The 14,310-nt window shown below is 38.2% G+C and overlaps 1 protein-coding gene across 1 annotated transcript in view; it reads right to left on the bottom strand.

Annotated features, from left to right (window-relative positions):
* fam199x (family with sequence similarity 199, X-linked) overlaps positions 1 to 14,310 on the bottom strand; it is a 70,787-nt gene that overhangs the window by 16,304 nt on the left and 40,173 nt on the right. The window contains exon 6 of the mRNA XM_079892464.1: positions 8,930 to 9,178. Within this exon, the coding sequence (XP_079748590.1) occupies positions 8,930 to 9,178 (249 nt within the window). The remainder of the gene's footprint in view (positions 1 to 8,929; positions 9,179 to 14,310) is intronic.

Here is a 14,310-nt window from a genome sequence, read left to right as displayed (position 1 = left end):
AAACCGACTCTCCCTCAAGAAAAAGTAACCATGTAGACGCGCAGAGACAAAGAACCCAAATCAAGATCAGAAGAACGGGTTCAACAGCTTCATTCAAGCCATCTAACTACTCTCGTCTCAATTTTCTTTCTTTTCTTAGTTCTCTTATTTTCTGTTGTGAGTCTCGGTTCTAAGTTAAGTTTTGCGGCAAGATTTCGGTCCACGTTTCTTCTGCAAAGCCAGCTTCAACAAAGACTTTCATTCATCCGCCAACACACACCGTGATTGGCCGCCCCAGACATCTATCCCAGCACGAGGACACCAGCCAACGAACTCGGGAAACCCCCTTTTATGACGACAGAAGGGAATCCCCAAAAGCAAAGAAGCAAGTACCTCCAGACTCTTAAACTGAACTGGTGCATTGATATAAATTTAATAACCTGCCTAAAACGATAGAAGGGTTAAATTAATGCTTTATGGTTCGTTCAGGTCATGTCTTGAGTGCATAGAAACTTGAGATTTCATCATCTCACTCTTAAACTCACTCTTTCCTCACTCTCTTCCTTTCTGCAACTCGTATGAATGTGTGTGCGTGTGTTTGTGTTAGATATTAGTTATGTGTTAGAATAATCAATAAAGTCTTGTTTGTATTTTAAAGAGAAGTGTTACTTGTGTTATGTGCTCACGAATTTAATGTCTTAAACTGCTGATCTAAGTTACCTTGCTAATAAATAGTGTTTCACTATAGTTTGGAAATTTATATCCGCTGCAGAGCGGATGGTTACGGCCGGTTCAAATGAACCCTGAACGAGTCATTTGCTCGGTCGTAATAAGTGATTCTTTCGAATTCCCTATAAATTGATTAATAATTCCTTTGAGCTCAATTAAATTGTCAGAATCACTCTATTAACGCTACAATTGTCTCACTCAGTTTAGAGGAAACTAAAATCAGTTATCTTTAAAGGGCACCTATTATGACTCTTTTTACAAGATGTAAAATAAGTCTCTGATGTCCCCAGAGTATGTATGTGAAGTTTTAGCTCAAAATACCCAACAGATCATTTTTTACAGCATGTTTAAATTGTAATTTTTTGGGGCTCAGAAAAAAGTATTTGTCTTATTATTTGTATTATTTGTCATCTGCTTTTATCCACTAATACAAGCTGTAGCAAAACCCGTCCGAATGATGACCAAAATATACTGACGAGTTCAGTGAAGTTTATTGTACATCACACAAAAGATGAGCGTTAGTTTTACTCCAGAGAATCTCTGTAAGAGCTGAATAAACATAGTATAAGAAGTGCGCATTAAAGTCTTATCCATAAACTCTCTCTCTCTCTCCCTTTCATTATCAACAACATACACAGCGAAGTACACAAAACACTCGTTACAACTAACAGAAAAACAAATATACACACCTTTTCAGTGGGTGCTAAATAAACTGGTAAACCTTATATCCGTAAAATGACTCGAAGAGCTGTCATAAAGAGCGCGCTCACACCTTCATTTCTTCCGTGTCCAGTCAACGTTAGGCCTGTCGCTCCGGAGAGTGTAAGCTTGATCACAAACAGTACAGATCCATCCTTGAGTAACAACGGGAGTAAATGAAGACTGCTATGTTCATTCTTACATCCATCAACAACACACCTCAATCGCTTAGGAGACATTCTTGTCTACAGCTGCTCAAGCGTCGAACAATGGCGGACTCTGTGTCCAGCTCACTCAGGGCGGGTCTAGGCTCAAACTGAAGTGTCACTCAACAGTCGTGGGAGGGGCCTGCTCAATTCTACGTCACATTGCGCCGAATCTGAAAACAGCTCATTCTGAGACAGTGCTTATGATTTATTGAGATTGTAAAAAAAACACTGGGTGGATTTTTATCATTCTAGGGTGGTTTTGTTCACACACTGCCAACACACATTTATGTTCAAACACCATGTAAAAGTGAAATTTGCATAATAGGTGCCCTTTAATTTATGGAAAGTTACAAGCAGCTACTTCTCCCTCTACAAGCTTGATTAGAGAGGAATGGGAGCGAGAGATGGGGATTGGAATCTCTGAAGAGATTTGGCAGAATGGTTTAGAGGATATTGATAAACAATCGGTCAATACAAGATTATGCCTCATTCAATTTAAGGTCTTACATGGATTACATTTCTCAAAAAAGAAATTACATAGGATTTTCCCTAATGTCTGACCTCTTTGTGATAAGTGCAAATCAGAGGATGCTGATTTAGCCCATAGTTTTATTTTCTGCCATAAAATACAGGGATTCTGGTGTGAGGTTTTTAAAATGCTTTCAGATGTACTTAATTTAAACTTGGAACCAGGCCCAGTGCTCATTATATTAGGACATTCTAACCATATATATTCGTTGAACAGTGCTCAACAGAAATTTCTCACATATTGTCTGATAACAGCCAAGCAACTGTTACTACTGTTTTGGAAAAAGGTTTACCCTCCTGATGCTAAATTATGGCTTGAGGAACTGATGTCTACTCTACACCTGGAACGAACTAGAATCCTTTGGAAAGGCAACATTGGACAATTCCACAAGATTTGGGACCCTTTCATCTGCTACATCAATAGGAATGTTACTCCTTAATGCAATGTATTGTAGGCTGATTTAAGTGCTGTGTATTAATGTCACTGGATTATACATTAACAGGCGGGGGATGGGGCGTTGGTTATAGTAATTTCTATTTTATTTTTGCATATAAGAAAATTAATCCTGGAACCTGTAATTATTTCAAGGCCATTTGTTGTTTGAATAAAAAACCCATTTGACAAAAAAGAAAATGGAAGAAGTTCAAGATGACGGTCAATCTCCCTCGGTCTGGGGCACCATGCAAGATCTCACCTCGTGGGGCATCAATGATCATGAGAAAGGTGAGGGATCAGCCCAGAACTGCACGGCAGGACCTGGTCAATGACCTGAAGAGAGCTGGGACCGTGTTTGGAGGAAGAAGAAGGATGAGTACAACCCCAAGAACACCATCCCAACCGTGAAGCATGGAGGTGGAAACATCATTCTTTGGGGATGCTTTTCTGCAAAGGGGACAGGACGACTGCACCGTATTGAGGGGAGGATGGATGGGGCCATGTATCGCGAGATCTTGGCCAACAACCTCCTTCCCTCAGTAATGGCTCGTTTCCATTGAGCGGTACGATACGGTACGGTACGGTACACATTTATTTCCGTTTCCACTGTCAAAAGTTGTGAATGGTACCAAAATGCCGAACCGTACTGTACCACTTTTTGGGTACCCTTCCGTTGGGGTACCTAGCACAGTGGTACGGTACTAAAGGGTGGAGCTAGACTCACTGCAGGACGTTGATTGGTTGACAGAGAATCGTCACTTGCGCGTGCTACAAGGGGAATGACAACATAAGCAGCGCCATTTTTTAATATACAGTTTAAATATAATTTTAAGAGTTTTTCAGGCAAGAATGTAGTTGTTTAACCCCGAGGTCGACAATCGCACCGGCGCGATAGGCTCGCTTTTTTTCAGTTCAAAAAAAATTAATTTTGCTCTGTTGACTTTGATATTACAAGCAAGTTTCATACATCAATCGATTCTGTTAAATGTGTATTATTTTTTGTGTATACTCACAATAAAAACAAAGTGTTGTGCTTTTTGCCAAATAAAGAAAAATAAACGTGATGCGAGTTCTGCCTTCTCTCTGTCAGTGAAGACCATTCTGAAACGCGTCCGAAAATGAACTGTAACTCAGCGAATACTCAGTCAAACAGGCATACAGACACACAGGCATGAAGCTTGAATTCTCTTCTTTTAAATGAGGTAATTTATATAAAAAACAAATATTCTCATCTTGTGAAATCTTTATTAAAAGAGAGCGATTCCAGTCGAGCTAATTAGAGCTTATTCAAATGTAATGTGAACACGCCCACGGAGAGCGCGTGCTATTCAAACGCAAATTACTGAGGCAATCCAAGCAAACCTGTGAACGCCCCCATATCAGCTCGAGAAAACACAAGTTTAATCATTGTAGCCTACGTGTTTACACCATCTGGCAGTGCTGTGAGGAATAATAATAATGGAAAATCTACCTCAGAGTGCGGGTATTGCAGGAGAGAGGATCCGAATATGTAGTAAGTTTTTTTTTCCTTCTCAAGTTAATTGCGTTTCTGTGAATGAATGAACGGCAGCCGCAGAGATGCGCGCTGTTTACCACAGCTCGCAAAAAGACAGTTTAAATTTAAATTGCGTCTCTGTGTGAATGAATGATGATGTTTTAGCAAACTGTATTGCTATACTGAGTTGAGTAAAAATCGACTGAAATATGTTGAAATAAAATGTAGGCTATTTGTAAGCAACGTATTAAACTGAAAATTAACATTTATATGCCCTAATATTTCATAAAAACAACGTTACAGTCAGGCGTTTCTGTTTGTGAATGAATGTTACGGTTTTAGCAAACTGTATTGCTATACTGAGTAAAAATCGACTGAAATATGTTGAAATAAAATGTATTTGTATAAGCAACGTATTAAACTGCAAATTAACATTTATATTTCTTATAATAAAAATGAAAGACCTATGTTACAGACATATGAAAGACAACATTTCGTTGATTAGTTTTGGATAGATTATACATTTTTACTGTAAAATATCTGCCACCTCAAATAAGCTTTTGTTTGCCAATATTTGCTCATGTTAAATATAGTATGTTTTGTCAAAAATAAAGTAATCAAATAATCAATCAAATCCTTAACTTTGAAATATGTATGATAAAATGTATACTTTAGTTTTTACAAAGAAAGATTACACTTGAATTGTTGTTTTAATTGTAACCTTTTTAATAAAAAAATATATTTACAAGGTAGATGTAAACAAACTATTAAAAGGTAAATATAAGCCTTTTCTTTAAATAATTTTTATTGTGTTTTATTAGTGACAAATTTGGGGAGAGGATAAATATTCCAAAACTGAAAATACAGTATGAGAATTAACTGCACAATTACTAGACATGTTTTCCTTGGATATTATAGGCCAAATTGCAAGCACAATATGTGGAAAAATAAAAAAGAACTGAGATGCTTCCAACTGTTGCTCTTGCATTCTTGTGGCTCAGTGACTCACCTGAATGAATGGCTAATTAAGTATGCAGGCCCCATTGTCTCCTCAGGTGTGAACCACTAAATATGCATGATCGTTGACGCCCACTCCGCATATTGCCTTTCCAAACAGAAAGTGCTTTGCAAAATTCAAATCAATGTATTGTGTTATGTGAATGATAAGGCAGGGTGATTTTCACATCATTTTGAAGAAAAAACACTAGGTGATGACATCCATTAGACAAAAGTCTTATTGGCACATATTTAGAATGTGTTTTATGGCCTTATTTCAGAAACTTTAGTTTTTAGTTTTTTCAATAACCACGCATAAACATTATTCTCTCAAAAATGAAGACATGTACATTCTTGTTGCTCACATATTCTGGTAGCCCTGTTTGTGCTAAATAGTGTGTAATTTTTTTTTGCCATTAATATGTTTATAAGCAACTGAAAAAAGCACAAATGTCAGGGCATGTCAGAACATCTCAAGGACCCCAAAAACACCTTAGACCCCAGAGGGTTAAAGCTGAGGGCTAAGTGAAATTTCATAACTTTCTATTTAGGCTATTTAACTTTACCGTTGTAGCGTTAGACTAGAACGCTGACTTTGTATGTTTGACTGAATTGTTTGCTTTATTTCTTATTGTATAGCTTCTTGTACTTTTTACTTATACTTTTATAATGGCTATTATTGATAAAACTGAAATTTAACAAAAAGAAAAGGGTTTAGTTTTATATTTTTTTATTTTATTACAGTGAAGATGATCAGAGTACAAATGCACATATTGCCTGAACCATATCAATAAGTTTAATATTTTTAAAATTTAAACGAAAAGAGGCATGGTTGTGTTAAATATATATATTTTTTGTTATAAATAGGCTAACGTTACATGCAGTGAATATAATCAATACACGTTGCCTGAACCACATTTCTGTGGCTATAATGTTTAAGATTTCTTTAAATGAAAACGTAAAGAAGCAGTGTGGTGTTTTATAACATATTTCATTTTATTGTTGCCTAAAATGTACATACAGAGATAACCGGAGTAGCAGAGCGAGCTGAGTGACGCTTTGAAGAACGCGCGGTTCCATTTGCAGAATTACTGATTCTCCTGATCTGGACTTGGCAAGTCCGAAATTTGCGTACTTGTTATTGAGAAACGCCTAATGTCAGCGCTTGGCTTCTTGTGACAAACATGCCGAGAAGCAAGAACAAGATCTGCTGTATGTCATCCATTGTTGTTTATGTTGCTTTCTTCTTCGTGCGAAAATGACGTCGATCGCTTCTTTCCGGCATAGGCTACACTACGCCTATCAAGTAAGGGTCCTGTTGGCAGTGGAAACGCTATCCGATTCATGGTTTAACGACCCGAACCGTACCGTACTGTATTGCTCAGTGGAAACGAGCCATAAGAGCATTGAAGATGGGTCGTGGGTGGGTCTTCCAGCATGACAACGACCCGAAACGCACAGCTAGGGCAACTAAGGAGTGGCTCCGTAAGAAGCATCTCAAGGTCCTGGAGTGGCCTAGCCAGTCTCCAGACCTGAACCCAATAGAAAATCTTTGGAGGGAGCTGAAAGTCCATATTGCCCAGCGACAGCCCCGAAACCTGAAGGATCTGGAGAAGGTCTGTATGGAGGAGTGGGCCAAAATCCCTGCTTGCAGTGTGTGCCAACCTGGTCAAGAACTACAGGAAACGTATGATCTTTGTAATTGCAAACAAAGGTTTCTGTACCAAATATTAAGTTCTGCTTTTCTGATGTATCAAATACTTATGTCATGCAATAAAATGCAAATTAATTACTTAAAAATCATACAATGTGATTTTCTGGATTTTTGTTTTAGATTCCGTCACTCACAGTTGAAGAGTACTTTGAAAGAGTCCTGTATAAGATCCTAGATGACAAATTATGTATTACTGTAAGATCAAGAGCTTATTTTCATTCAATACCTATGATAACAATTATTTTAATTAAATCTCCAGTATGCAGTCAGAAACATGTTTTATACAATTAAAAAACTGCAAACAGCAAGGATAAATTTTTACTCCATTCTTCCATCACGAGGAAGTGTACTGTCTTCTCTCCTATTGTTGTCGTTGGACACATCTGGTTGCCAGAGCCTGTGGTCGCTCATGGCACCAGATGTTCTGAGCTCTCTATGAAATTTAAAGAGATTTAGTCTCTTTGGTTGTGGTGATTTAATCCTGTGATTGGCAATCAGCCAATCTTTCTTAGTTCACCAAAAAATAAAAATTCTCTCATTTACTAAACCTCATGAAATTACAGATATATGGCTTTCTTTCTTCAGATGAACACAAAGATTTTCAGATAAATAACCATTTCTGTGAATCCATAAGTGAATGAGTGCAAATGTGTGACCACATATGGTAGTATATTTTTAAGGGGAAAGTATTAACAGGTTTAAAAAATAAAAATAAAAAAGACATGGGAAAATTACGTCGGTTAAGGGTTCAGCATTTTGGTTTCAATTACTTGTTGATTTGTTGTAAATTATCGTATTAATTAGTGTTCAGAAATCGAGTTGGAATGATGAGATCGCTGCATTCATGCGCTCAACATGTCTGTGACCGGCTACAACGCTCACCACTGCAACCTTTTAATGTCACGCTCTAAATATAAATGCTATAGATCTAAATATAATGCTATAATCAACTCTTCATGATTAGTTAACCTTGAGAGTTGTAATAGTAAAAACGTGCTAAGTTTTCAATAGTTAAAAATTTAATACTTAACTATTTCATATACAAATATGTTAGCCAATCACAGCAGTGGGCATTTACACTACAGTCTCACAGCAGACACGTCCCTTAAATTTCAGAGGGCTAAAATCAGGGTAGGAAAAATGCCTTTATTTCTAAATTATGGCAATTTTTGATGTAATAATCATACTAACATTATAAGTGTACAGAAAACATTATAAAATAATAAAACAATGCGGTTCATGACCCCTTAAAGACTTGCAGTGTAAACACAGCCATAGTCACCGATCATTAAGGAAACTAAACACCATATTAAAACCAAAGGGATGTAAAACTTTTAAAAAAGACCATTTGTGTAAATTCAGTTTTTGTTTTGTCTTGTGGAATGTGTGTAAATATTTGTTACATGAAACAGGGAAGTAAAAAAAATTGTGAATATCAGGGAAGTATTAAAAAATCCATAACTATAGTAACTGTTACTTAGTTCGTACAGTGAATGATTTGTCAGACTGATTCAATCTAGCCTGGGTTTCCCCATGCTGCCTTGAGCGTAGCCCGATTTTATTCACGCTGCTAGGCAGCCTGGATACCATGGACCAGATTTTCGCCTCAGCGAGGGGACCAATCACAGAACGGGGAGGGAGCAGCAAGACGATGACGACGTCTATGCGACACACCGAAGCAGTTTGTTTATATCTATGGATCCAACATGGCAGCAGACACGAAGTTACCTTTCGATGCAGCCTTAGATAGTGTTCTAAGTAGTTTAGAATGCAAGTTTATTTAGTCTTTTTCCTCGTCGAATTTCTGTCGCTCTACATACGTCATCTGGTATAATTGAAACGATTGGCTATGAGCTACGTGCAGGCACATTTGATAGATGTTCGTAGCGCCCAATAAACGGCTCTGGGCATTCATAAACCACGCCTCAAATACGAGAAAATGAACATGTGGTTCCCAGACCACGTCTCAATGAGAAAGAGGTCTGACGTTAGCCAGGCTAGTTTCAATCTGTATTTTTTTTTTTTTTTTTTTTTCATTCAAGAGAAATGACTTAAGAGAGACATTTCCTTGTGAATCAGATTACACTGGCTGCACTGTATGTTTGTATTAAGACATTAAATGAGTAAATGAGTGCTGAAAGTACCTTAGAGTCTCGTATTCGCTCTGCAGCGGTGGCCAGGTTTCCATCGCTGTGTGCACGGCTGATGCTTGTGGAGGAATTGGACCCTGTGGAAGTGGTGCTACTGCTGGCACTGCTTACTATGCTGACATTACTGCTGCTGTGAGCACTCACACCACTGGTGCTGCCACTGCTCGCCATGCTCCTCTTCCAGCCATCACGTGTAATGCTGGGACGCTGCCGTGGACTGTGCTCACGGATGTAGCTCCTCACCTAAATTAACAATAGAAATCTGAATGTTTTTTAGAGTTTTACTGACCAACACATCTCAGATTAACCTGCAACAATTTTATGCACATTGTATGAAACTAACCTACTTGTATGAGATAATAACTGGCAAGCCTTAAGGCTGAAATACACACTACAGGACTTTTTCGTGATTTTTGCTCCAATTGCAGTCTGGACTAGTCAACGTTAGTTGCTGAAAGTCAGATAGTCAGCAATTTAAGCTGTCAGAGTTGACACATATTACTGTCATTTGTCATTCATCTCCTAGCAATGAGGTACGTTTCTGCGTGAGTTTGTGGTGTTTGGAACATCAAAATCAAGAGTGAATTTGTAAGTCAGTGGTGTGGGGGGCGGGGGGCTATGTGAGGGCGGTTGTGTAGCAAACTTCATGTAATGAACTCTAATAAGTGATAATAAAAAGTTTTTTTTTTCCCTTTAAATAACATGCTAGTGGATGTGACTTCATTTCTATAGTGGAAAGAAAAAATGTCCAGTGTCAGGAGACACGTGCCTTAGTTCGATTTACTCTTTTTGATGCCGCTGAAGCAGTGAATGTACTGTTTGAATCTCACTTGAATTCTAGAAGTAAATCCAACTTGACCTGCACGTGTAAAGCACAGGGTTGCCAACTTTGGCTGTCTGGCTAGAATGAGATTTTGATGACATGGGCTGAATCAATGACATGCCCCTATTTGAGGTTTTAAGGATCCAATCATTCATTTTTATTTTGTCTTAATGCAAATGACCCAAATAATTAAAGGGGGGGTACAATGGTGTTTCATGTATTCAGAGTTGTTTACAGTGTTAAAGAGATGGATTCTCATGCTTAACATGGCCAAAGTTTTTTAAAAATATTTTGGACGAATAACGGAGAATTTCTGTACCGAAAATCTTACTTCCGGGTTGGTACAAGATTCGGCTGTTTTTTTTTCGACCGTGGATCTAATGACGTAGACCAGAGTGGAACTCCTTATATGAGCATTTCTCCCGGAAAAGCGCGGCCGCGCACACGTCGACCAGAGGAGAGCGAGATCGCGCACATCAACACGCTTCAACAGGAAATCATCGGTAGCGCTGCATAGTGTCTCCAAAGTGTGTTTTTGGATGTGAGGGAAAGCTTACCAAAGAACTCAGCGTTAGGAACAGTGGATGCTGTTTGTTCCCTGCATTTCGACGATGAATGTTTTATAAACAAAGCCCAGATCGACGGATTCTCTCTGTGGCTCTGGCTTCGCCCACACGGCCCGCCTCCAGACGCTCGTTTTTTTCCGGAAAGACTCGGTACAGCCTATCTTTTCTGTTATAAATATAATAAAACTAAAGACTTTTTGGAGATATGAAGGATGCAATACTACTCTATAGGTACTCAAGATTAACAGGAGATTGAGTGAAAATGAGCATTTCACCCCCCCTTTAAGTCTAATGTTGTACTTAATGCACTTTTTACAGTAGTCAACATTTGAAGTGGATCAAAATGTTTCATCAAAGTTATACATGAATTTTGAACAATACCTGTTCTTGTCTTAGGACAACTTGAACTTTTTTTGATCCACTTCAAATGTTGACTACTGTAGAAACTGCACCTGTTAACTTTACCTACCATATACGCTAGTTAGCTAATATAAGCAGCCAATCAGATTTCTTACTAATTTATTTAAAAAATACTACATTTATTTTTGTATGCTCTACATTGTGTGGAAAAACGATGTAGAATAGGCCTGTACATTATATTAAAATGTTGTATGCAATATAATCCAATTTGTCCACAGTTGTAAAGCAGAAAGATCACTTAAAGATAATAAGGACAAACATAGGGAATATAAATTAGCAGGTCAGAGGTAGAATGTTCCATAAGAACACACATTCAGTTCCCTTGAATACGTTTCTGTCATTTATTATTCCAGTAGGCTAATGTAAAGGTCTCTGTATTAAGACAGAGTTAAAATTTATAGAAAATAGCTGAAAATATACACGCTGCTGCTGCTATCTGTTCCACTTAAACTGCTTTTTTTCTCTCCTTCCTGGGGAGATGTGTGTGTGCAGATTTATTTATTTTTTCCAACAGTTGTGATTCACAGTCTAAACCAATTATGTTTATCATTAGGAAGGTGTGTGAGGTGGCGAGCAAAGTAGCATAGGGTAAGAATCTCTCTTAGAAGGTAAGGGATTTTTTTTTTTCCTACAACGATTTTGCTCAACTGTTTTGTATGATCTGTATGTGAAATTTGAGTGTTTGGTATCTAGTCTTTGCCTTGTTGTGCCTATATATCGAACCAACATGTTTGTATATAGTTACAAATTCGCTACAGTAATTGACCCAGATGCTGGCTTTGAGTCAAGCGGTTTAAAGGATAATATTTCAAGGTTTAAAGGATTTATTATTAAATATTGTGCTTGAATTTTTCCATTGTCTTAGATGGCTCTGTGTCAATTTATTTTTAGTCTCCATTTTCTTTTCTTGTTACCAATTGGTAACTTTTTACCAATTGGTCCCTTTTGTATGTTAAGTTTTTGTTTTGATACTTCATGCATAAATCCAAATTTTATTACCAATAGAATCTAACATGAACGCGATTTTGACATTTCACAAAATAGATTTTTTTTGGGTTATATCCCTAATACAGTATAACTCCACCCACCTCAATCGTGAATGAAGTGCTGCACAAATTTTGGAGACTGTCTCTGCTTGTTTGCAGTCCAAGGGTAAAAAAAAGAACTGGTTCTTTGATTAAGTACATTGTAGGGCTGTCAACTTTTGTGAAAAAATCCTGTTCGATTTTTGAGACATATGTGTTCATTGAATCGATTGTAAAATCGAATGTCTAAAGACGTTTCCATTTTAAACGCCAAATATGGGCAAATCCACAGACAACTAACAGGCATTAGGACGAACGTAAAGAGGGCGCTTGAGACGCGCACAAGTCAGCAATATTCCTGTTGATTTATTGGCGTGAAGTTTCGTGCACAATGACAAACAGGAGTGCAACATTCTCGAAAAGCAATAAGCAGAGTGGACTGCCATAACATCAATGAAAACCATTACAGCAGTCTTCAACATGCCTGTGTTTACGGTTAGAAAAGTCAAACAAATGTTGCCTACGTAGGCGATTGTTGACCGTAGCCTGAATCTGTATCTGTATGCATGAGACTGTCTGAATACCGGCAGAATTCACATTTTTGTAGTAAAAATAGAAACATTATGCAGAAGTATAATGTGTGTTTGTCAGAGTTGCTGTGTGATGTGCGTTCGCTGCGGGCGTATCGTGACGAGCTGGACGCGCTCTGAGAGAAGTCCATTAAAATCGATTCCCTATTTTCGTTTTCGAAACTTGTGTTGGTTGGTCCGATCGATTGTGCAATCGATTTTCAAGCGTAAAGTGACAGCCCTAGTACATTGTTTTCTTATTAAAACATGATGTTTGCAAAGGCTAATGTTTTATGTATCTGAGGAGTGGAGAACAATGTCTGAGTCTGGTATTTGACATCTAGTCATAGCACAATACAGCTTGTGCATAACCCTTCATCTTTTATAACACAAGATTTTGGAAAAATGTATACAACGAAAGGAAAAACTGAGAGACCACATAGTTACAATAAACTTTGTAACCTGTTGATGAAAATGTAATGCATTGCACTTGCTGCCTCAGATAAGTCCGTTCTAATGACTGACAAAACACAAATCTCCAACATTTGCGGGTGAAAAACCTCCTAACTCGCATGTGGCTTCAGTATATTATTAACATTTTACCAAAATCAAGCTCACATGAAGCTTTTCACTGGTTTCAAAAGACTCTCTTTGTGGTATTGTCCTTAAAGTATGTGAGCCATTCATTTTCACTTAAATGTAACGCTTTAACGTTTGGTAACATATCCTTGGAAATAACATAGCGGGGGCATTTCACTCACATTGGATGAGTCAACGTCACATTCGCAGAGACCGTACAATTTGAATTTATGATTGGTTGACTGACAAATTAAAATATTAAAAAATAACGATAAAATAATGATATTAACAGGTTAATGGTCATTTCAAATAAGTTTTTGTTATGTAATATGAACTATTTTACATCATCACATCATTGAACACATCCACATGTCAAAAGCAAATGCAGTGTTGCCAACTATTTTCAAAGGAAAGTAGCTAAAGCCTGCCTGTCACTAGACGACATCATGTGTCAATTAGCATATTCGTGACGTCATCACGTCGTACTTGCATTCTGCCTAATGTCTCTTCCCCTTCGAGGGAACTCAACGCCACATCAGCTTACGCTATGAAGACCATCCCGTGGGACCTGGTGTCTGAGGCACGTGTACCAACTAGCCACTCATGACCGATGCAGTGATGTTGTCACAAGGTGTGCTCCAACGTATAAAAAGGGCACCAGAAAACACATCATTAGTTGATGATATGTCATATGTCTTAAGGCAGCAGCTTATGTGTGTGCTGTGTGAAGATTGCAGTGTGTTTCAAGTAAGAGATTGTCAGAGATCAGAGTTATGGCGGGCAGACAGTTTAAACGCTGTGTGGCATCAGGTCAGGCAGCACTGTGTGTTAGGCTCCCTAATAATATAGCCTACTCTGAAGTAGAGCTGGACAGATGTTTGAGATGACTATCTATGATAGTTATATTCTCTTCTCTGTGACTTTCTCCAGGTATCTGGGTATTATGTAAGGTTATGCTCCTTCCTTCCCATTGCTCCAGTTACATATATGCAATTTATGTAATTGTGTCTGGGAGCTCTGCTTTAAGGGGTCTTGACTCTCTTTGAGCGTGACTCAGACTAGTTGTGATTCCAATCCGAGCATAGAAGCTTCAGGGCTTTCCTAACATCATCTAGTTTACTGGTAGTGATGTGCCAAGGTGTTTTACCGCTCACCGACTGACACACAATTGGCTCTGGGCTTTTGAATTTCAGTGCCTAGGGTTTTAGATTACTTTTAACCTCAAGCAGGCACTAGCGTCAGTTGATGGGGCATTAAATTCCCTAGTAACGGAATGTCTGGGTTACGACTGTAATCATGGTTCCAGTCTGAGTAGCCGCGTCATGTTGTCATGCTTCAGGCGTGCGCACATCTAACTTCAGACATTTGAAACTGGCGACATGTTTTCAGGTGC

This window comes from Squalius cephalus (genome assembly GCF_949319135.1).
Source record: "Squalius cephalus genome assembly, chromosome: 14".
NCBI lineage: Eukaryota > Metazoa > Chordata > Actinopteri > Cypriniformes > Leuciscidae > Squalius > Squalius cephalus.
The sequence above is the reverse complement of the archived record's forward strand: the minus strand, read 5'-3'. Positions and strand labels throughout refer to the sequence as shown.